The sequence below is a fragment of the Trachinotus anak genome, unplaced genomic scaffold, assembly GCF_046630095.1.
Source record: "Trachinotus anak isolate AG129_WGS33_773 ecotype Australia unplaced genomic scaffold, CSIRO_AGI_Tana_v1 ptg000010l, whole genome shotgun sequence".
NCBI lineage: Eukaryota > Metazoa > Chordata > Actinopteri > Carangiformes > Carangidae > Trachinotus > Trachinotus anak.
Genome location: NW_027273861.1, coordinates 27,615,846 through 27,639,537, shown reverse-complemented (window position 1 = coordinate 27,639,537; position 23,692 = coordinate 27,615,846). Strand labels below are relative to the sequence as shown.

The window sequence follows — 23,692 nt, the reverse complement described above, 5'->3', positions numbered from 1 at the left end:
AAAAATAATGAGGGGGATAATGATTTGAGGCATTAGTCTCTGACTTTTATCTGCTCTGCTTGCACTCTCAGCAAGGTGCACATCACCAGGACCACTCTGGAGTGTTTGAATGGAGACTACGAGGTGGAGCCGGGCTTCGGACACGAGAGACACGCCTTCCTCCAGAAACATCACATAGAGACTTTCTTCATTGTGCCATCACACAGACGTAAAGTACGCTACAGCTATTTTTTTATTTTTTTTTGCATTCTCTCGCTTTCTCTTGCCAGCGTACAACTCGAGAAGTGACACATCTGTCAGTGTTGTAACAGTTAATCCTTATGATGCAGGCAGGAGGGTAGGCCATGTGTTAAGCTGGCATACACATCACTATCTCACAGCAGCTGTACATGTGCACCAGTGCTGTGTGTGTGTGTGTGTGTATGTCTGCTCATAGCATTTTAAATCCACAGATAAATGCACGTGCACAAGCACGCACACACACACACACACACACACACACACACACACACACACACACACACACACACACACACACACAAATAAACACTTCATACATCCAGGTTTTCTAACGTTGCACACAGTTTACTGTAAAAATCCCACTCAAACCTACTTTATTTCCATGAATGAGAAGATTCTCCAAAGCACATTAATATTCACGCTCTCATGTCATATCACTGCTCCTGTTGTGCTTTTTTTCAACCATCCATCCCTGAATAATCCAACTTCCTCAGGAAGTGCATAAATGAGAAGATTTGAGGTTTTAAAAAATAAAAAATAAAAAAAATAAATAAAAAGGGCAGGTTAGAAAAGATGAGTTTTCAAGTTTAATTTTAGAAACTTAAATGTTTTTACAAAGGAATTAAATAAACTGAATTATCTACAAGGCTTCAGAGGGGACATTTATATAAAACCAGTCTGGTTGTAAGCCAAACTACTTCATTTCCCTAAGGACGGAAATTCAGTTTCTGTGAACATAACAAAGGTTTCTAGGTAAAAGAGATTTAAAGGTCCCATATTTTACACTTTTCTTGTTTGTTTTCTTTTGTTTTATCTGAAGTGTTGATATCCATCAGAAGATATATTTGTGGTTTTAAGAACCAAAAACCATCTCAGCAAAGTTTTACATCTCCTCACTCAGGCTTCTCTCTGGAGCTCTAGTAGCAGGTCAGTCAGCCAATCAGAAGAGAGGATGTGAATCTCTCTTCTGATTGGCTGACTGTTTTCTGAGTGATGTAATAAAAATGTAGTAGATTTCAGGTAAACACTCATAGAAACCAAATCCTGCAAGGTGGGATGGTGGGTCCAGGTGGGCGGGGCTTGGGGCATGGCTGAGAGTGGTGACTGCTTTGTTGGGACATCACAAAGTTCCAGAAGTCCTGACGGCTGGTTTTAAGGCTCAGTTTCTGAATACAGGCTGTGTGCATTTCTCTGTGGACTGAGGCTTTGATACTTTCACAGTATTAATATAGAACCTAGACCTGCTTTATAATCACAAACACCTGGACATCGACCTTTAGACTGGGTGGAACCTTCATCTCATTGTCTCTGTCTTTTCCAGATCTTTCCAGGTCTGATTCTGTCAGACATCAAACCAGCCAAGAGGATGAAGTTTAAGACAGTGTGCTACCTGCTAGTGCAGCTCATGCACTGTAGGAAGATGTTCAAGGCCGAGATCCCCTTCTCCAACGTCATGACCTGTGAGGATGATGACAAGGTGTGTGACTTTTGTACATCTCAGGTTCTAAATATAGAAATAAGTCACTTTTTATGCTTGCAGCCATGTGCGCACCACTACTGTACGGAGTAGATGTGAATATTTCTGGGTTACATAGTAGGAAAAAAAAAAAAATCCTTTTAATGGGTTTGTGTGTCCATTTGTGATGGAGTAAAATCCTGCTTGGATTCCTAATCTGCTATACACACAAACAATCATAGGCTCACACACACTCATGCACAGTAATCTGGATTTCTAGATTTTGCGGCATCATAAGCGCTACAGTATGCCTGCATTATAACTACTTGTTGAAAAGTAAGCCAGTGGAATAGATCTTATGGTCTTATCTTATAAATTTCAGCTAAATGCATTGCTCTTAGGCTCTCAGAGTGTGTGTTTGTGTGTGTAGGTTATGTATCTGACAAAATGATGTTTAAATGTGAAGACAAACATTGATTTGTGCTTGTTCATGTGTTTCTCCATGACTGTGAGTATATTTGCTTTTTAAACCACTATGACGCAGCAGTGAGTCACAGTGCTGCTGGTTCGTTCCTCGGCCGGCTGGTGTTTGGGGATCGGTGTTGTGGCATCACCGCGTCTAGCTGTCAGAAATAGCCTGCTAGCTGTAATCCGCCCGACTGTGTGAGCTTGGCCAGGCATTAGTACTTCATGATTCTGATGAGGCTGCATTATGACTGCTGGTAATCACCCACAGCCTGGTATCATCTCCTCTAATAGCATTAGCCACATTGTTACATGATTATCCAAGTAGCCAAAATCCCAGCATTGTAACACAGGAATTTCATAATAGAATTATGACACTGCAAATTGTTTGGGTCAGAGAACATTAAATCGTCTGACTTTTGATGACCTAGAAGAGCTGCATCTGTATGGATTCATGTCCAACCGACCAACATTACTTATTACGCAGCACTGCCACTGATTTATGCAGGTTGTCATGGTGGTTTGGTTTCAAGAAAAATGGGCCTGTCAGCAAACAGCTGACCAAAGAGCTGTACACCATCAAGAGAAATACAGTCAACACAGAATCAAAACCATCGACCAACAACAAAATAGCAAAAAAAAAAAAATTCAAACAAAGAACAAGCAGACCAAATGAGGAAGATAGCTCATCTTGGCTCAAATGCTAAGGAGAATTTGAGCTGAGATTTGAAACATTCATTTGAAACACAAAAGTCTTACTTTCACTTTTACTTTGAGGGAGAATCAAACAGGCAACAAGGACTCCAAAATCCATAACCATAGGGAACAGAATCACGAGGGAAAACTGAACTGACAAGCTGACAAAGATAAGAGGAACACAGAGAGTTAAATACACACAAGGGGCGCAGGTAACGAGGCACAGGTGCAACTAATTGGGGCGGGGCAGACGATTACAAAAGGTGGGAAAAACACTGGGGCAGGAAGTAAAATAAGCCAGGTGAGATAATTCAGAAAATTCAAAATAAAACAGGAAATGCAAATCGAAATCATATTTATCTTTTCAAATGTTCCTCAAATCTTTGTGTAATTCATGTGCATTACATGAAAATTCAAAAATAAACTTAAACCAAAAACACAGCCAATGAAGTGCAATTATCTGTTGTGCAATGTCACTATTACACATCCAGACATGTCCAAAGTGTAGTTTTCTTGACAGCAGTCTACATTATTCCATTTTACTCTATTCTTGTTTCAAGTTTCAGATACTCTATATTCTAACTGCACCAAGAACGAGTCAAACCCAGTAGCATTTATATGAGAAACACCTTAAGATATGAAGGATGAAAACAAGAGTTAATTACTTCAGATGGATGTAGAACCTGAAGGAACAGAACAGGAACAGGAGCGTAGGAGCAGAATTATATTATGGTCTTTGTATCACCTCCACTGAGACTGAATGATGTCAGCGAGAGAACCACTGTGTTTTTAATTTATTTTTATAGAAGCAGGTGTAAATTTTAAGAATACTACATGTTGTATTTTTAGCACAATTGCTGTCAACTACATAAATGGAGAAGGGACACTTGTTATGCTGACAGCCCTTCTAGTCATATCTACCACTAAGTACATTGCTGTTTCCTGCTGTATGGAATAGAATATGTAATACCACTTCCAGGCTTCACCTTGTGTAAAAACATTCAGTTTACTATCATGTACCACTTGCTAACTATGATTGTGTCTACATGCTAACATGTTGAAATGATAAATGTTACAGTCAGAGTGTCAGCCCCAGCTTTCAATGTTACTGACATGCTAACAGTTGGCAACAGTACATTTGAGGATAATTAACCCAACACATGGTCAGAACAAACAAGGTAAAATATATACTACACACATAATGTTGAGAAAAGTTAGCAAGGGGGTGGAACTAGCAGCGCTAACAATAATACTTCACTTAATCCACTACTCTAACTTTCTTTGACCACAGTTATAAACGTGAATATAAGCAATTCGTACTTGAACTTAGTCGGACGTGTTTCAGTAAGAGACTCGTGGAGACTCATGTAAGTGCGGCTGAGGCCTCTCCGGTCTTTTTCAGAGCAGGAAAGAAAAGCACAGGTGTAATGAAAACAATTAATCAAGGCTGCATTACATTATGTTTACCACTCTCAGGGTCCTGGTCATGTGAATGCTCACTGGCTTACTGGGACGCTTAAATGGAACAAAACCATCACTCAATTATTAATTATGTCTGTGCTTTTGCTAAGACAAATCTCAAATGAGCCTTCTATACATACAGTAGGTGAATAAAGCTGAGCAGTAGAGCTGAGTCTAGGAAGCTGAGTCTGAGATGGACCCTAAATATTGAAATTAGGCTTCTCTCATCCCTGTTCAAACTGGAGAACGGTGTATTTACACTAATATTTTCCAAATAAGCATTTTACTACATTAGAAACTTGTATCTCTTAACATCTGTCCAGCAGTTAGAGGAGACACCCACGTTTCCGCCTCCTTGGACTGGCTCCCTGCACGGTGTCAAATTCAAACATTAAAAAATCTTATTTGTTACGGCTCATTAACACTTTCCACCACCAAGGACTTTTAACCATCCCAGGGTTTCACCTAAAGTGCCTTTTTAGTTGCAGCACCCAGAACGGATCTAAATCATTCAAAACATATTTTTAGTTCCTTTCTTACGACTGTGGTTGTTTATTTTTAGTCTTCTATTAGGCTTCTCCATTACCATAATGTCATTGCAGGCTTTGGCAGTGAAGTAAGTTTATACAGTCTCACAGAGCTGCTAATGTTGCTGTGGACTAGGCTTGTTTTCTTCTGGCCCAGTATAAACACTATATGGGCCTGAATCCGACCCATTTACAGTAAGACTGACAGATGCTACATGCACATCTGGGCCAATTCTGGTGGACAATAAGGATAACAGCCGGAGGATAACAGCTGGAATCTGCCCAGATGTGGAAGTATATGGGCCAGACTTGGGCCAAGGACCCAAGCATGCGTGGGGCCAGAAGTTTTATTTAGCTAGATTCTTCATCTTGTTTCCACTGACTTTCATAAAGTTACCACAGTCTTACTTTCCTCAGTTCTCAGCTCACAAAACTATATGCCTCACCACATATGCTGAGAACCAGTCAGACAGGCTGGCCTCTGCAGACACTGATTGTGTTGCCTGTTTTGGCGCCCTGACAGCGGAGAGCCCTGCGCACCGCGTCAGAGAAGCTGAGGAACCGGACGTCCTTCTCAGCCACCGCCGTGCAGCACTCGCCGGGAACACGAGTCAACCGCTACATCGGGCGGCTCATCGAAGCGCGGCAGACCGAGTCGGAGACATCAGACCTCAACTACATCACCCTGTTCTACAGGAGCAGAGACAGGGAGCGCAGGGTGAGGACGCACACATGCACACACACACACACACACACACTGAACATCTGCAGGGAGGCATACAAAACAGAACAAATACAGGATATACTTTCCTCATTACACATAAGGTAACATGTGTCGTGACTGCACCCCACCAGCCATGCCCCCTCCTCTCTATCTAACTCTCACACATACACACCCTACACAGTCTCTAATTCTCTTTCTCCCCTTTCTCCCTCTCTCCCACGTCTGTTGTCTGTGATGTGTGTGCGAGTGTGTGTGCGAGTGTGTGTGTGTGTGTGTGTGTGTGTGTGTGTGTGTGTGAGGAATCCACCCACCCTCTCAGGAGGGGGCGCAGATAATGATTTGGGAACGTCTGAGCGGCACACGTGATATCGTTCTCCTATGTGTGCGTGGGATGAGCCATAAAGGAGACACAGAACAGAGATGGGTTTGTGTGTGTGTGTGTGTGTGTGTGTGTGTGTGTGTGTGTGTCACTATCTGTGAGCAATCTAGTCATTCAAACTGGTGGCAGAAGAATTAAAAACCCTGTACAAAGTAAAAAACTAGTTAATTGTGTCTCATTTTTTTAAACAATCTTTAGATGTCTGATTGTTCAGCAAAAAGCCAACAGCAGAAAAACATAAAGACATAAATGAGTAAAAAGAGTTTATTTACTCCCACACAACTACGGTAAAAAAGATTTATTTCAGAGGGTGCTGGTAGAGTTCAGGACACATCACTCTTCATATAATTCATATTTAACTACACACCAGATCTTTAGAGATTATTATTTATTCATGGAGGAGAAAAATATATTTTTTCGAGCAAGTGTCTAAGTATTTTACAGGATATATTCATTTAACCAGAAAATTTAGATGCATAACATGTAATTTGCTCTGGTAAACTTATTGCTTGCAGAAATAAAAATAACTTTGTGGACAGCGAAGCTGGATTATAACAACCCGAGGGCAAAAGTTCAATGTGTGACAGTTGCTTTTTTGAATTTTGATTACTTGCAACGTTGTGCTCATATGGTGCATTTTACCAAATCAAGTTGTGCCTCATCAAATCACAGAAACCCTGTGTCAAGTTACGTCTCTAGTAAAGAAGAGCTGGTTGGTTTCTGAGTTAAAGCTGCTTAGGGGCAAAAACAAAACAAACAAAAAGCAAAAAGACATAAACTTAATGTCATGTAAAATCGACTGTGGTTCAATATTTCTCATTATCTCTGCGAATGGCTCCAGGGATGTCGACTGTTTCGGTTCCTTGGTTCATCAACTCTCTTTGGTTGTGAAATATTGTGACAATTAATGTATGAATTAATCACAATGAAATTTAATACAAACAATTAAAGTTGATGTTAACTTTTTCATTCTGTTTATCAACTTTATCAACTGGAGCACCCTGCACTCGAGTTCATGACAACATACTGTACATCTAAAACTAACTTAATGACCAAATTCTTATGAGATGAGATTCGACTGCAGCTAACACATCATGTTACCATGCTGCAGCATGTTAAATCAGTAATGTTGGCCTACAGGTGAGGACTTAACCCACTAGAGGTCAGCAAAAAACAAGATTACCAGCTGTTACTCTTTAAAACTTTTCTAACCCTATGGCCAGTGAGCAGAGTACATGATAATTAGAGAGTTCCGATCCTTCTGTCCTTTCTCTTAACTTAACTGTCCCAAGTGAAGGAGTTAAGTATCTTTGGGTCTTGTTCACAAAGTTAAGACAGAGCGTGAGAACAGCAGGTGGAATTAGTGACAGTCAGGTGAGTTATGCTTGAGGCTGAGTCTAAAGGTGAAGCTCTATCTACACTCAAGATAAGACCTGTGGTTCTGGAGCTTTCAGCACCAACCAGAGGGATAAGGTCAGGGATATGTACAGGTGAAATTAGCTGACTTCATGGGATGTCTGATCTCACCCTGAGAGAGGATTTAGGGCCTAAATATCCAGAGTAACCTCAGAAAATAGTTGTTTCTTCTCTACATTTGAAGCTGCATCTGATCAGGATGCCTCATAAAAGCTTGTTTTTGGAGGTATTCTGCAAAGCCAGACCGCTCTGAAGGGATTCTGTATCCCTTACCTTACCGGCATACTGTCACTTCTACAGATCTGAGCAGACAATATATATATATATGTATATATGGACCCAACTCAAACATACCTTATCATGGCAGTAGTAGCAACAGATCTCTCAAGCATTCAGGGCCTGTCCTGTCTCGTGATTTTCTGTGGCCTGTCTTCCCTGTGCTTTAAGTCCCTCCTTCATCTTGCTGCTCTCTGCCTGGACATCTTCACCCTTCTCCTTCCTGTCAGAAGAAGTTTTAGGATTATTCTTCTGAACAAAGAATAAACATACCAAATGTGCTGGATAGTGGACAAACAACTTGTTAACTTACCTGGCGTCGTCTGGACTGTAGCTGAAGCACAGAGGAGACGAGGGAACTTCGGTCTTGAGGAGTCGTCTCTTTTATTCACTGACAAACAGCTTGAAGTGCACATATACTGCACTGCTACGTTCACAGCAACGATGCTAACTGCTAACGAACAAGCTAGCTGCACAGCGCCAGCGTCACCGCTCTCTCTCTCTCTCTCTCTCTCTCTCTCGCCCGTTACGCTCACAACCTTCGTACCGATCTTTTCCTAAAAGGAGCTGCTCTGCTCCTGTAACAGCACTCTGTCTGAAACTTCTCAAACTTCGCACACAAAGACGATAAATCAGTGCGATTTGCTCGTTTTCTGCCGCTGCCTCTTGACGTTTAGTGCGCAGGTTCAGTTTCCACTCCGGTGCGCATGCGCACAATGTATGCACTCATAACAGAGCGGTACACGCTCTCCACCCTCTTCTCCAAATATGGTCTCTTCTGGTTTCAAAAGCCAGCTGCCTCCCGCCCCCCCGCTGAGCTCAGCATCACTTTCTGATACCGAGTCAGTGCAGTGTCCAGTCTGCCCTGAATAAGCTCTTGTATTTTAAATGAAACAATGGCTCATGGCTGAAGCTCATGACTCGTAGGTAAACAGCTGCTAATTCTGATGTTGGCTATGTGGCAGTACAAAACTTAGAAGCAGGGTCGGGATTCTCCGTGTGAAAGGACGTGTGACTGACTCTGTGTGGATCTAGACCCAGATAAACATGTGAGGTGACGCATGGACAGACATTTTCTCTGTTTTCTCTCCGTCTTAGTATCACCAGGTGTATGACGACCATTTCATCAGTGCGGTGGTTCTCTCTCTGATCCTTGCTGCTCTGTTTGGCCTTATCTATCTGCTAATGATCCCACAGTAAGTACACACACACACACACACACACAGACACACAATCTTGCCAGGCTGTAGTGAGACAATTAGGCAGGAAGGTGTTTTCAGTGCAGTCAGTGGAAATCTGGGAAAGCCCTTCACACTCTGGTCTCTCCTCTCCTCTCAGGGGGATGCTGGTGCTGCTGCTGCTGGTGCTGTGTGTGTGTTTCCACGTGGCCTGTGTCATGTACCTGCATCTCACCAGGGTTCAGGTAGGATCCCTCCGGCGTCTCCCAGCAGGCTTCTCCTCAGAAACGCTCTCCTCTGTACGGTGGTGCGCTCTGATTCCACTGTTTTTGCATTGTTACCACCCTCTTCGGCACAGCTGAGAGGCAGAACAAGCTATCACGTGGCTGCTATGAACAGATATTACTGAAAAAAAGTAAAGACTATCATGAGAAACAAAGATTTGTGCGACTCACTGGACATTCAGTGGTCTGTGGACGACCAAATGTAGCAGGGAACTGACCTAGTACAATTCAACGCACACCGGGGTTGTACCACTTGAGAAGGGGCCACTTATTTACGGCTTGTGCCCAAGGAGAGACAAGGGGACACAAGTGCACTGTTTGACTGGCCCGATGGCGCAGCAAGGTAGCCCACAGTATTTTTATTTTGCACAGTATCATTAGCCTACACAATAATCCATCCGTCCAGCGCCAGGCCCAAAATGCTAACAGCACACCGGGAATTCTCCTGACCCTCTCGATTACCACTCTGCTACTTTCTTTAGCGCACAGGCGTAAAACTTGTATTAAAGGACTGAAATGTTTTTACATAAGCTGATTGACAGTGTGCAGGACTTTTTATTTGGTTGTTCACAGCTCAGTTTTTAAAGCGATATTTTCTCTGTAAATGCATGAATGCACCAGTCAGGTGGGAGTGACTGCAACTGACATCAACGCTCATACCCTCTAAATGACACAGTGGTATCACGCTACACTGAACTGTCATCATATCCTTTAAGCGTCTCCTATAATAGGCCTTCGTAAAATGAGCCGCGCCACGAAATGCGCTCATTTCATTTCCTGGCTAATGGTTTGTCCAAAATGCGATCGAGGTAGATAAACAGGTGCTTCATTTACTGACTGTTCCCCAACCCCCTCCCCCCTGCCTCCCCTGTCTCTTTCCTCTGGTTTTAGTGCCAACCAGGATGCCTCACCATCCAGATCCGAACAGTGCTGTGTGTGTTCCTGGTTCTGCTCACCTACTCTGTCACCCAGGCCTGTGTGGTAAGTCTGTGTGTGTCTGTGTGTTGATCCCAACCACTTTTTTTTAAGAATGACAATTTAAACTGGAGTTCAGGTTTATTTTTAGAGCATAATATCATTCAAAACCTGTTAAAAAAAACAATTTAAATTAGTGTTATCCTGGTTTCTGGATAGTGTACATGTAAATATTTTAATGGGTGTTGCAAATCATTATTAATTGCCTAAATATACCAAATATAATAAATATTTATTATTATATGATGTATAAGGCTGTATAAAAACAATGATAATGAAAGAATGGAGTGGATAATACAGTAAAAAGCACTTGAGAGAGATGAGTTGGAAACAGTGTCTTCATTTCATTGTTCATCCAGCAGACTATACGGTTTACAAGTCTCTGCAGCACATCGAGTTGGCAGATAACACATCACAGCTGAGCAGATGGTGCAGCACAGTCTCTGAAGAATACAACACTCATTGTTCAAGTGTAAAATACCCATTAAAATATTTTAAACGCAAATTGGCTGGTGTCAGCATCAGCCCCAGAACTGTGTAGCCTGTGTGTGTGTGTGTGTGTGTGTGTGAGACTACTCTATGTGTAGAATACAGTGGTGCAGAGGTGTAGCAGCAGGGATGACACTGCTGGCTACAGCCTTTGATAATTAAAGGTACAGTGGTGCTTTGAGCTAAGTGCTAACATCAGCCTGCTAACACACTGATGTTTAGCAGGTATAATGTTCACTATCCCAGTTTAGCTCTTTAGCACGCTAACGTTGATGCTGTGACATTTTGGCACAAACATTCACATCCTGCTCAGGAGGAAACGTAACAACACTGATGATCCATTAACATCTCGCACCATCATCAGCTCACAAGGTTATTTCGCTAAATACCTGCAAAACTAATGACATGACCTGTGACAATGAGCTACTAATGACAGGCTGTGATTAGCTTAGCTTAGCATAAAGACTGGAAACAGGGGGAAGCAGATATCTGGCTCTGTTGCTTTTGTCTCGTTACCTGATTAATTACATAAAATCATTAATTCCTCGTTTTGTTGCTGGATTAACTGATTACTCAACTAATTGTTTCAGCATTAAGCCCTACTAGTTTTAATTAGGGCACATTTTTATTAGTGAAATAAATAATTACATATATTGGTGGCTGTTTGTAACACACTTATACATTTGGTCCCTTCCTCCAGGTGGGATGTGTTCCTTGGGGCAAAGTTGGGACAAACTCCAGCCTCTCAGTGGAGGACGTCCCTGCAGACGTGCTCGGCGTCGAACCCTCCAACAGCACGGTGGTGGACAGAGCTTGTCCCAACATGGCGTACGCCCTGCTGTCCTGCGTGGCCGGCACCCTCACCATCGTCCCCTACCTCCGAGTGTCCTCGCTCCCCAAGATCCTCCTGCTCCTCCTCCTCTCTGTCACCTACACTGTCGTCATGGAGACCAGCGGCTATCGCCAAGCTGTGGGGTGAGGCTGAGCTGCATGTGATGTGTTGTTTAATATGCAAAAGATATGTGTCTGTTTATCTGGTACTGCAACTAGATGTTCTTTTCATTATCGACCATATTGATTGATGTGCTGATTTTGATTTGTTCATTCGTCGTGACAAAAACAAACAAAAAAGATTCACAGTTAAGAAAATAGAACCAGCAATTACTAAATAAATAAATAAAACAATTATTTGATGATCAAAATAGTCGCCATCTAATATTCTGTTGACTGACTAATTGATGAATTGACTAATTTTTGTGGCTCTAATGTAAAGTATCTACATCTGGCACCATTTGAATATTTTGTTTTGCAATTTGCCTATTAGTGAGCTGCTTTCTTATCATCATTACGCAATTACTAAACTATAAATTAACAAAAATAAACCTCCATGTTGTTTCTGTGTGTCTTTCAGTGGAGGTTTTCTCCACACGCGAGGTTATGACCCTGTGCTGGCAGTCTTGTTGTTTTCTGGAGCTCTGACTCTTCATTCAAGACAACTGGACCTGAAGCTGCGGCTGGACTATCTCTGGGCTACTCAGGTATGTGTGTGTTTGTACATCCAGCACATATTTGTCAGAGAATCAATATATCAGCTGCTGCGCAAGTATGTGAATGCAGTTTTATAATTTTATAAAATTGCTGTTGAGTGTGACCATGTGTCAGTCTGTATATTAATATTATTATCCCTCTTGTTTTTTAATGTGTTTATTTATTTGTAATATGTATTGGTTTGATTGCCTTGCTGATGTGCTTGTTTAAGAAGGATTAACTAAATATTTTCATATAAAATAAATATAAAAATATTTAAACTAAATTCAAAATTTCTTTAAATAAATTTATTTCTGGTAGGAACAGGTTGAAATATAATTTCTGGCAGATTCTTTAAAAACAACACTCAGTTTTTTTTTGTTCATATGATGCATTTTTTCTGTGTGATTGTGTTTGTGTGTTTACATGCACAGTCTTGCACAGTCTCAGTGGATCATGAAAGTGTTTCTATTTTAAGAACGACAGCGAACACTTGTCTTGTTTGCAAACCATTATCTCCCTCTAGTGATAAGGACGAGCAATTACATCTCCCCTTTGAGATTTGAGCTACATTAAAGGTTTTATTGTGTTTCCACGATGGAGCATCAGTTTCACTCTGGATGTACATCCACATCGCTGTGAGAGCGCTCACCTCCTCCTTCTCCACCTGTGTGTCGTGTGCAGGCGGAGGAGGAGCGAGACGACATGGAGAAGGTGAAGCTGGATAACAAGAGGATCCTGTTCAACCTGCTGCCGGCTCATGTGGCTCAACACTTCCTCATGTCCAACCCCAGGAACATGGTGAGAATCCTCAGTCGTGTCCAGGCTCGTCCAACAGGGATCAACTGTCTAAAGGGAGATGAAGCCTGAGAAACCAGTGACGGCTGAAAACAGGAGGTGCTGGTGTGGTGCTTTATAGCTCAAAAGACATCTAGACTTTTGAAAAGTGACACTTTGTAGACATGTAGGTCAGTGGTTCCCACTCTTTTTTATGTTTACTTATTTGTTAGTTGAGAGAGGCTCAATCATAGAGAGATTTTTCTTCTCCTCATTGTTTATTTTAAATGATTTAAAGTCCTGCAGAGATAAAACTAAACAGTATTTTACAACAAAAAACAAAAAACTGGAGAAAAGTGCAACAGCAGAATTCCTTTTTTGCGATGCTGTCATTTGAAAATTTGACTATGTGCAGTACATTTTTATTCCATGTATTAATATACTGCCAATGGAATCTCAAAGTTATGTTCGTCTGGAGCTCACAGTGATAAAGTTCACTACAAAAGTTGGGAGATGCCTGGTATCATGAGCTGCGATGGCTGTTACATGGACAACCAGTCCAGAGCGTTGTTTTGCTTTCGATGAGGCTTAGATGTCTAAAAATCTGTCCGATTTAGTCCAGTCTGACCTCGACGTGTCTTTTGACCCTTTAATCACCAAATCAGCGCTTATTAGCTGGTGTGAAATCTAATCTTAAGAACTTCACTTCGAGCTGGTAATCAGGTCTTTTGGTAAAGCTGAAGAAGTGGATAGTGGCTGATAAAAACTGGAGTAGGGTACAGGCCTTTGGAGGCCGATGTAATCCTCCTACACTGTAGAGAAACTCTCTCTGTGTCCATGTGGCATTTGGTTCTCAATGTGGGAAAATATCCCCTCTGTTTAGGTCAGTGGCTGTGCTTCCCCGACCATGTGTGGTGGTGTTAAAATGGAAGTGTGAGCTGCCTGTATCCACTGATTGATGAACATCCCCTCCACTGATCTCTGTTCCTTCCTTGCCCCAATCCCCCCTCCTCAGGGAAGTGATGAAAACATACATCCTTTGGCCTGTGAATCAGGAAATGCAAAGCCCCTCGTGAGGACAGGCTTGGTTTGTAAACAGTGAAGCTGCGTCCAGGTTCAAAACAAAATAAAAGTACAGAAATGTTGGTGTCCAAATAATATATTTATAGTTATATTTATATTTATATTGCATAGACAGAAACATTGAATACAAAGCTTATGGCTCAACTCCAGTCAGGAGACATTTTCCAACCAATGAAGTGGAAACAAATTCACCTTTATGTTTATATTTAGCTATTTCATGCTAACGTGCATTATTTTTTGCAAATTAGTCTTTTTTATTACAAATGTTTCCATTAAACACTAAGAAAATGTGGCAATTTCTTAATTTTCTTCTTTATTTTTCATCTTTTATATCTTTTATATTTATATACAGTACTGTATGTTAGAGACTAGTTTTTTTTTTTTTTTTTTTTTTACCATCATCAAATAGATACAAAGCAGAAAATTTTATCATTTGTGTTATGAAGGCTCATATTCATTCTGATGGTGGTTGTATAACTGAAATGTGCATATGTGAGTAAGTAGAACAAAACTACAGTTTCATTAGGGCAAAGCTTTGATGTTGCAAAGCAAGAAATGAGCCTATTTAGCATATTAATGTAAAATCATTGTAGTATTATGAGCTCAAGAGCTGCAAGAACCTTTACCAGAGGGGTTTTGACTAATATGCAAAATGACCCCAAACAGATGTGAAGGGGACCCTGAGGCTTGTTACAGACTTGAACCAGAGTTTAGGTTTAGTTGAGTTGGAGGTGACAGATTAAAAGAGAAAATGGTCAAAAATGAAGCAGCACAGGCCGAAATATTCAGACGTCCAAAGTTCCTAATATGTGTGAAGCTCCAAAAACTCTGGTTCCTACATTTCCCATAATGCAGCGCGGAAGCCTCTTAACATTAGACCCTGTCTGCCAGGTGAATGCCCCCAATTTTCAAACTCCATGCCCTCAGTTTGTAACATAGCCCTTCTGTTAATGATTTAAAGTCTACGATCCAAAGTTGAAAAAACACTGATGACTCACAACTGACACAGAAGACATTACACAACCGAGCACTGTAGCACTGCTCATGATGGGTAAACTGATCTTCATCAGTAAAACTGAAGGTAAACACTTTTTTTTGAATGATTAACTGCTTGAAGCAGAACAGCAGCAGAACAGCTGTTTGATATTTTCATTATTATAAACAAACTGAAGCCGGAGGAGATTAAAGATTAAGTGTTTCCTGTAGAACCACATTTATCACAGAACTCCATTATTATTCAAAAACTGATGAAGACAGATTATAGTTTATTCTGTTTTCCTTTTGCTAGTCTGGCAAACTGAAAAGGAAACAAGTTACACAGGACATGTTAAACATTATGAAGGAATATGTGACCCTGAAGCCGCAGCGGTCCATGGCAGGATAACTATATACAGTATATATCTATGGGCTCTGGCCACACAGACAGTGCTGGTTAGTCTGTTAAATTCATTGTTGGTTTTGGTCTTTTCAAGGTTTTTTTAACAACAATAAAAAGATAAGCTGTTCCTATCCTTCAACAATCAGCGGGCTATGCATCTGACGACGCAGTGATCATCTGAGGCTCAGATTAGTAAACACTGGGGGACAGGAAGTATGTTTCCGGCACATTGGTGACCCCACAGAGCGACAGTGTATAGAAAGGCTTCCTCTCTTTCCTTTGGGCTAAAGTTCACCCATACAGTGTATTCATAACACAGCGCAGTGGGACTCTGCTGCCTGGAATTCAAAGTTTCACTGCTCCAGCATAAGGACTGAAAAAACAGTATTTACCTGCTGGTCTTTATTTATGGACAGAAGCCTGTTGGCTCTGTTTCTTGTTTTTATTGTGTTCTCTTTCCAAAATGTCATCTCTGATCAAGGTAACATCACAAAAATAACATTCATCTGTAAGAAAACAAAACAAAAAAATAATCGAACACACTAGCCTTTAACAGCACCTCACAGTCTTCTTCAGCAGCTGGAGTTGGCCCAGGTGTCATCACATACATCACCTACAGTAACATCCCGTTTCCACTGCACAGCAACAGCTCCACTCACTTATGTCTGGTTTTCTGTTGGGCAAAGGTTGTGGATATTACCTGGTACCTTGTTTGGCTTCACCTCCATCAGTGCTCCGAGTGAGCTGAAGCGATACCAAAAGGTGACGTGAAAACACTGCAAACTTCTGATTGGTCAGAGAGAATCGTCACTAATTGTCATCATTGTGCAAGACGGGACATTTTTAAGCAGCCAGGTGACTTTAGCCTGTTACATTTTATTTAGTTATTTCACTCTTCTTTTTGCAACCTGCCAAACAAAGCTGTGGTCAGTGGAGGAGGTGCAGACGTTTCTCTGTTTGGTTTCCTTTGATGTCCTCCTTTGTTTGTGTGTGGGTCGCGTTGAAGATGATGTCGGTACCACGTGGTGGAAAAAGTGTGGAACTTTGGTCACATGGTGCATTAACAAATCTTTGTACATGGAGGGAGGATCCATCTCTTTCTGTCACAAGTGAAGTTCCCAACTTACTGTAGGTCACGTGATGACACCTGAGCCTGCGTCATGATGAAGATGTGGTTGAAAGACTAGTAAATGGACCTTTGAAATGAGATTATTTTGTTACACACATTGTTTCCGTTCATTTGCAGTTTGGGTGAACTGACCCTTTAATTGGCCCAGCTGGGCAGTACTATGTTCAAGGAGCTTGAGAAGAGGAAGATGTTGTAAATTGCGCCCGCTGTCTCCCCTCCAGGACCTGTACTACCAGTCCTACGCTCAGGTTGGAGTCTTGTTTGCCTCCATCGCCAACTTCAACGACTTCTACATCGAGCTGGACGGAAACAACATGGGAGTCGAGTGTCTGAGGCTGCTCAATGAGATCATCGCTGATTTTGACGAGGTGAGTAAAACGCTTCATACGTCCGCAGTTTTTCTGTGTCTGCGCTGGCAACAGTCAGAGCCAGAGGTATTGTGTTTTTGCGCTGTGTGTCCCATTCGTGTGAACTCAGTATCTCAGTAAGGCCTTCAGGGGACCTTAATTTGGTTTGATTCGATTTTGGTGGTCAAAGGTCAAAGTTCAAGGTCACTGTGACCTCACAAAACAGGGTTTTGGCCTCTTGAATGTGATATCTCAAGACCACCTGAAGAGAATTTCATAGATTTAACACAAATGTTCACTCGGACTTGATGATGAACTGATTACAATTTGGTGGTCAAAGGTCAAAGGTCAAAGTCAGTGACTTCACAAAACATGTTTTTGGCCATAAGTCATGAATTCATACACCAATTAGGACACAATTAAACTCAAATGTCTATAAGGATAAAATGTAGTGATGACATTTCATATCAAAAAGGTCAAAGGTCAGCTTCACTGTTGCAAACTGCAAAAAAATTCAGTGCTGTAACTCAGGAAGGGGAGGCTTTGACCATGTTGTGGAGGGAAACAACCACAAGGCAGTAATTCTAGTTTGAATGTATTTTTCCAGCAGGTTTCATGTCTGCCCGCTCTGCCTGCGGAGAATCTGGAGGTGAAGCTCTGGTGCGACGTGACGTCCATAATGTCACTTTCAAAGACTGAGGGTTTAGAAAATACTGTGTTTATTGATGCAGTATAATAAGCATTGGTCACGGTTGGGAAAGTTCTTCAAAATAGGGAATAACTCACAGATGACTTTTGGCCTGCATGAATCTATAATCAGCAACATAAAGCATTAATTTACTCAAACATGCCAAAATAGTCAATTTTAAATGGCATTTGGATCTGTTTGCCAACACAGCTTATAAAATATATGGACTGACAGTTTACTGAAATATGTAATGGCAGTAATGTTTTCCTCCTGTTTTCATCCCTCTTTCCTTCTCTTTCTCCCTCCAGCTGATGGATAAAGAGTGCTACAGGGATATCGAGAAAATCAAGACTATTGGCAGCACATACATGGCTGCAGTAGGGCTGGTTCCTACAACTGCCTCCAAGGTACAGATGCAGTAGCTATATTTAGATGCTTTATGAGTTTTGTTGTTCAGAATGCACACAGCATTTTTGAGTGGCCTAGTATTTCCAGGTAGTCATTGTCTGGGTGTTGATATTTCCAACACCGTCACGTTTTGCTCCGCAAATCCTCTGCGAGGGATTACCGGCCCCTGTGGCGTCAGCATATTCTGCTTTCATAAAGTTTATTTAAATCCTGCAAAGCTGACAAACAAAAGAGCTCTTTCTGCAACTTCCTAAGAACTTTTACGCAAACTTAACCTGTGAGTCACAGCGGCGGCTTGACTTTGGGGAGAACCCCTGTGCGTGCTTTTGAGGTGAGCATAGATAATAATGAGAACAATCACGTCACCAGAAACAGAAATGGAGGCTAATATGTGTGCTTGTTTTGCGTACAGTCATGTGTGTTCTTGACATTTGTGTGTTTTTGTGACTCCTAGGCAAAGAAGTCCATCACCTCACACTTATGCACAGTGTCAGACTTTGCCATCGAGATGTTTGACGTCCTGGACGCCATCAACTACCAGTCTTACAACGACTTTGTCCTGAGAGTGGGTAAGTGAAACGACACAGACATGCAAACATTGGTCTATATAAACACTGGTGTCAGAGCTTCTGACCTATTGCACTGGACACTGTCAATGCTGTGTGCCGGTAAGTGTGGTAGGAAATGCATCACAGAAAGAGCGTTCCCCTCCAGGAAGCTCGTCACAGCGAGACCTGAAGTTCTGGGTTCCATTGTGTTGGGTATCCTGTGGGGAGCCTGCGACAGGAGCCCTTGTTTAATCCCCATGTAACCTGGTGTACACAGTGCCATCCTGTCTGCAGACTGTGGGGCTCCATGTGTAAAAAACCGCGAATGTTTATGTGCTCCACTAAACCCCCTTTGCAGAAACGCATTTTTTGGTAATTTACGTAAGACGACATTTCCAGAAAGTGCAGAAAAACAAACCCTGGTCAGGTTTGGCCTACATAAACCAGACCAAACTGTGGCTGTAAAGCTGAAGCAGTACCTTTGGTTTTCACTGTGGTGTAATTAGTGATTTGTTTTACTTCTCTTGCAGCCCTATAACAACTGCACTTGCAGGGTTGCAAAAGCATGCTAAGTCTTGTCATGAAAAATAAATGATGATGTTAAAAAAAATTTAGAAAAATGGGAAAGCCTTATTGAATTATAAGGCTGGTGATGCAGATATGTAATGCAGAATCTGCATTATTTTGCATTTGTTTTGATCCCTTATCTATTTATTTATTATACCCACTAATATCTTATTGAGGCTGGAAAGCTTGATTGATATTGTAATGTTACGTCTTTTTGTCTGTTATTTGATTTGTTAATGTGACCTAGTGTGTTAAATATGATCTGTGTTTGTGTCTTTGTCTTCTGGTTATTTATGTCATGCTTTTGTTTACTTAAAAAAAGGAAAAAGTCTTGACAGTATTAGCATCTATAGGATCAATACCAAAAATACGAAAAAAGGAGCAGTCTCAGCCTAAATCACATTCTGGACGTACAGTGTTCACCTTGTCAGTTCAGAGATTTTACCCACAACATATTTTTTATTTATCATAAAAAACAGTCCCAGGCTTTAACATGCACATGATTTAATAATAAACAGGAAGTAGAAAAGAGAAATGCCAAATGTAGCAATGACGTTACCTGGTATCAGATATAATGGACTCTCTGCTTCCAGGTATCAATGTGGGCCCAGTGGTGGCAGGAGTGATTGGAGCCAGACGCCCTCAGTACGATATCTGGGGAAACACAGTGAACGTAGCCAGCAGGATGGACAGCACTGGAGTACAAGGAAAGATACAGGTACAGAGCTGCTCTCACCCTTTTCTTCTTCTTCTTCTTCTTTTTAACCCTTTCATTTAAAGGTTGGTAGCAGTGTAACTATCTTACTTACATCCCACGCTGTAGCAGGAGATGAGGATAGATAAACTATGGTCTCATAACCCCCCCTAAAACCACAAATTGTTGCTTTTATATTCATACTTATAATTGTGTTAAGCATATGAGATAGTTTGTGTTATTTTGAGCCTTAGAGATGTTGACAGGCATATTTTTAACACTGGACAGAGCCAGATGAGCTGTTTTAATGGCTTCCAGTCTTCATGCTAAGCTAAGCTAATTATCGTTAACATACAGAGTCAATCAATCTTGTCATTTAATCCTCTGCAAGATGAGAAAATAAGCATATATCTAAAAAGATCAGAATGTCCCTTTAATGCACATCAATAATAATCTTCTTTTGATCTGAAGTGAAAAAAGTGATTTCCCAGAATGTTTATTTTTCACCACGGACAGCAACAACCCCTGACAACTTCAGGTCCTTCTGTAACTTTCGGTTCGACCCAAGTTTCTGCCACAAGAAACTGTGTAGCTCATCATAATCAACATCATCTTCTGTTTCCTGTCCAGGTGACAGAGGACGTTTACCGTCTCATCACAGACCACTATGACTTTGTCTGCCGCGGCCAGGTCAGTGTGAAGGGCAAAGGTCAGATGCTGACCTACTTCCTGGAGGGGCACAGACAAGGCGCTAGGCTGTCGCAAAGCCAGCAGCGCCGGTCGAGCGCGTTCACCCACGGCAGCGTGTGCACCAGGCTGAGCCCCGCCCCGACCGTCACCACCTACACTACCATCAGGACCCCGAGCCCGAGCTTGGCCAAGCCGACCACCTCCACCAGCACCACCAGGTACCTGCCCTCTGTCCCCACGGCAATGGTGTGACGGATGCTGTCTCTGGCGACCGTAGAAAACAAGAAAATGACAGTGGAGGTGGGGAAATAGCATGAATGGCGAGAAAGACAGAAGTAACAGAGATTATTTTAAAGAGGGAAAGTTGCTCTCCACTCTTCTTCTACTGTCTGTGCAGCATAGAGAGGCTGAGACGCCGATCGTCCAATGGGAGGCCTGGACTGAACACGGGAGTCTTAGGCGGCCTCGATCAGACTCTCCCTCCACACTCGAGCTCTGTTTGTAGTTTCACACCCGCTGGGTGTCATGAACAGGATGCAGGACGCTTTCGCCACGTTGCTCTGTAATCAATCACAGGCCAAGGACGTCTCCAGGATTTCAGAGTCGACTCCCAAAACTATATCCACGACAAAAAATCAATAAATCAGCATCAAAATAAAAACACGTCGCAATGCACAATTGACAGTGTAGCACGCAAGCCTCAAACACATCTGTAAATCCCTCCAGCAGCTGACGCCGACCCTTTTCTCTCAGTATAAAACCAAATCAGCGCTGTTGCCTTAGCGACTGCTCCTCACAATGAGTTTCTTGCCATTTCATTTGTTGCCTTTTTATTTTTATTTTTTTTTTAACCTTGATTGATTTATCAGACACCAATTCAGAAGAGTTCATTACAGGGGCATTGCTGTCCATCAGATGCATGTTTTTAAAGTGGATGAAGCCAAATGTATAATTGTAAATGGCAGTTAATGGTGTTAAACTTGCCAAAATACGTCAGGGCTTTGCCTTCGATCATTTCCGGGTCGGTGATCCAGCACGTTCCCGCCCCTCTAACGGCACATGATTCCCTGAGCCGAGCTGCTCAGCGTCTTTAAGTGCATGATGCCGCTGCTGCATTTCAGTCATGTTTGCTGTCTGTTTCCCTGTGATGCTTGACTTCCAGATTCTTCCTCGTCAAAAGTGTAGCAATAAAGCGATTTGTCTCCTATCTCAGCCGATTCACCCCCCTTGCATGCTCTAGCCAGCTGGATCCTATTTTGACCTGATAGTGTATGTAGCCAATAGAGTGTGCATAGCTAGCCACACCAGTCTGTATCTGTGGAGTTGAAGCATGCCTTAGAAAACTTTTTTTTTTTTTCTGTATTGTGCGAGTGTGATTCCCTCCTCATGGAGTTATATTTAAAAAAAAAAAAAAGAAAACTTTTTTCTGCGTGCTTGTTTATGAAGAAATATTTTCTATCGTTAAAAATATTCCGTTCTACTATTTTTATGAACTAAAAGCTGCTTTGGTGGAGAAAAGAAATCTGACGCGGAGACACCCAAACCTCCGTATCTGGCTTCCTCACACAAATCCAGATGATTTATTCTACGGTATAGCATGCTACTCACAGTGCGGCTTACCACAGCCATTAACTCTCCTCTAATCTGTTCGAGCATGCACTGCCTGCAAGCCTGTGGCTCTTACATGCATGCTTTGATGAAACGGTGACACGAGGCCGAGCAGCGGACACACAGTGACTCTGTTGTAATGTAGTCCTCATGCATGCGCTAAAGGTAGCGGTCCTCTTGAATGTAAGGTGCTTTTTTTGACCTGTGTCTTCTTCATGAGCTTGGTGTGCGAACCTTTTTCGAGGACATATTTTCAGGATAGCTTGACATCAGGCCGGGGTGGGGGTGGGGGGGTTCCTCCTCCTCCTCCTCCTCCTCCTCCCTCCCGCTCCTGCTGTAGTCAACAGGTAGCTGGTTTATCAAATGTGCCAACCTATTTTCATAAACATATCAAACTTTTTTGGTGTTGAGCTGTAGCACAACCGAATGCGTGGCTACAGTTATGGTGGATTTTACCTTTTGTTGAATGCCTGTATTTTTACTGTTTGAGCTGTTTCCTTGACAGTTTTGTAACTCAAAATGATGGCAAGTGTTGATTTTGCAGAGATTTATTTGGACACCATAACCAGACTGAAATGTTATTGTTCTTATCATATTTGAAATAGATTTAAAGTCTATGTAGTAGCTCCGACGCTTACTTTGAGATTCTAAAAGGTTAAAAATGAGGATTTTTATACACTTGCTTTAAACAGTTGATGGAAAGTTGACGGACTGGAGTTATGTACAATATTTTTCCTGTAAATTGGATATTTTCATACTGTATGATACGGGTTTCAATTGTTATATGTAGGTATTACTAGCTATTATTGTACATTGTAGAGTCTTTTTCAGAGATATATTATGAATGATCAGATATTTGTCAAGTTTTTTTGGGTTGAAGATGTATTTATTGAGATGTTTTATGTGAATGTAAATTTTGTTAAAGATGATATTTTATACTAAGTGTTTGCACTGCGATGATATTGACGTATTATGATTATAAAAATAAAGCCAGTGGGGACGTGTCTCCAGGAGTAAGTGCACCCTTCCTGTCCTCATTTTAAACAATACACACACACACACACACACACACAAACACAAACACACACAGTGCATATGGAGAGGCCATCAAACTCTTGATGGTTATAAAGTTACATAACAGTAGAAAAAACAGAGTAGCTGATGTAAGAAGTTTGGAGCAACATCGGGGTCAATGTCAGCCGGAGTCCAGTCGTGTTGTTTAGCTTCACGCTGATGTTCTGAACACGTCTGCCACCAGAAAAACATGTGTGTGTGTGCGTGTGTGTGTTTGTCTGTGTGCGTAGAGCAGATACTGCGCAATGTGTGTCGATTACAACCCAAACATTTCTGGAATTTAGTGCTCATAAAGTTTTAAAGTAATCATTTAGTCATAATAAAATAAAATATAAATGATGACCTTTTTGTGTTCACCATTTTCAGCTATTCAACTATTTTTACAAAGTAAAACTAACAAAAGCAAAAAAGAAAAGATCATTAACATTTTTACAAATGTACAAAAATTAAAAATAAAAAAGTGAAATGCTGACGTTCAAGTTTATGAAAATTTGTCTTTATTGGTAAATCACCAAAGGAAGACGTGGCAAGATGAATTTCACCAAGTGAAGTCTCCAAAATATCAGAAATTTGATTTGATATAAAACACAAAAAAATGAATGAACACC

General features: G+C 41.5%; 2 protein-coding genes across 6 annotated transcripts in view; one reads left to right on the top strand and one right to left on the bottom strand.

Moving 5' to 3' along the window:
* The window catches only part of phactr1 (phosphatase and actin regulator 1), a 98,481-nt gene extending 90,003 nt beyond the window's left edge, over positions 1-8,478 (bottom strand). For 3 of the 5 annotated variants that reach the window (XM_071486543.1, XM_071486544.1, XM_071486546.1), the window contains exons 1-3: positions 7,954-8,478; positions 7,719-7,863; positions 1,631-1,698 (exon numbers count right to left, since the gene is read on the bottom strand). The gene's annotated coding sequence lies outside the window, so the exon portion shown is untranslated. Of the gene's footprint in view, positions 1-1,630; positions 1,699-2,920; positions 3,065-7,718; positions 7,864-7,953 lie in introns of those variants that run through there. The other 2 variants (XM_071486547.1, XM_071486545.1) reach the window with 2 other exon arrangements.
* The window catches only part of LOC139626263 (adenylate cyclase type 1-like), a 43,782-nt gene extending 20,755 nt beyond the window's left edge, over positions 1-23,027 (top strand). The window contains exons 7-20 of the mRNA XM_071486541.1: positions 72-213; positions 1,562-1,717; positions 5,369-5,563; positions 8,739-8,836; positions 8,979-9,063; positions 9,994-10,083; positions 11,267-11,541; positions 11,978-12,104; positions 12,778-12,894; positions 16,682-16,828; positions 17,804-17,902; positions 18,358-18,472; positions 19,612-19,736; positions 20,343-23,027. Coding sequence (XP_071342642.1) covers positions 72-213; positions 1,562-1,717; positions 5,369-5,563; positions 8,739-8,836; positions 8,979-9,063; positions 9,994-10,083; positions 11,267-11,541; positions 11,978-12,104; positions 12,778-12,894; positions 16,682-16,828; positions 17,804-17,902; positions 18,358-18,472; positions 19,612-19,736; positions 20,343-20,654 — 2,083 coding nt within the window. The 3' untranslated portion in view covers positions 20,655-23,027. The remainder of the gene's footprint in view (positions 1-71; positions 214-1,561; positions 1,718-5,368; positions 5,564-8,738; positions 8,837-8,978; positions 9,064-9,993; positions 10,084-11,266; positions 11,542-11,977; positions 12,105-12,777; positions 12,895-16,681; positions 16,829-17,803; positions 17,903-18,357; positions 18,473-19,611; positions 19,737-20,342) is intronic.
* Positions 23,028-23,692: the final 665 nt, after the last annotated feature.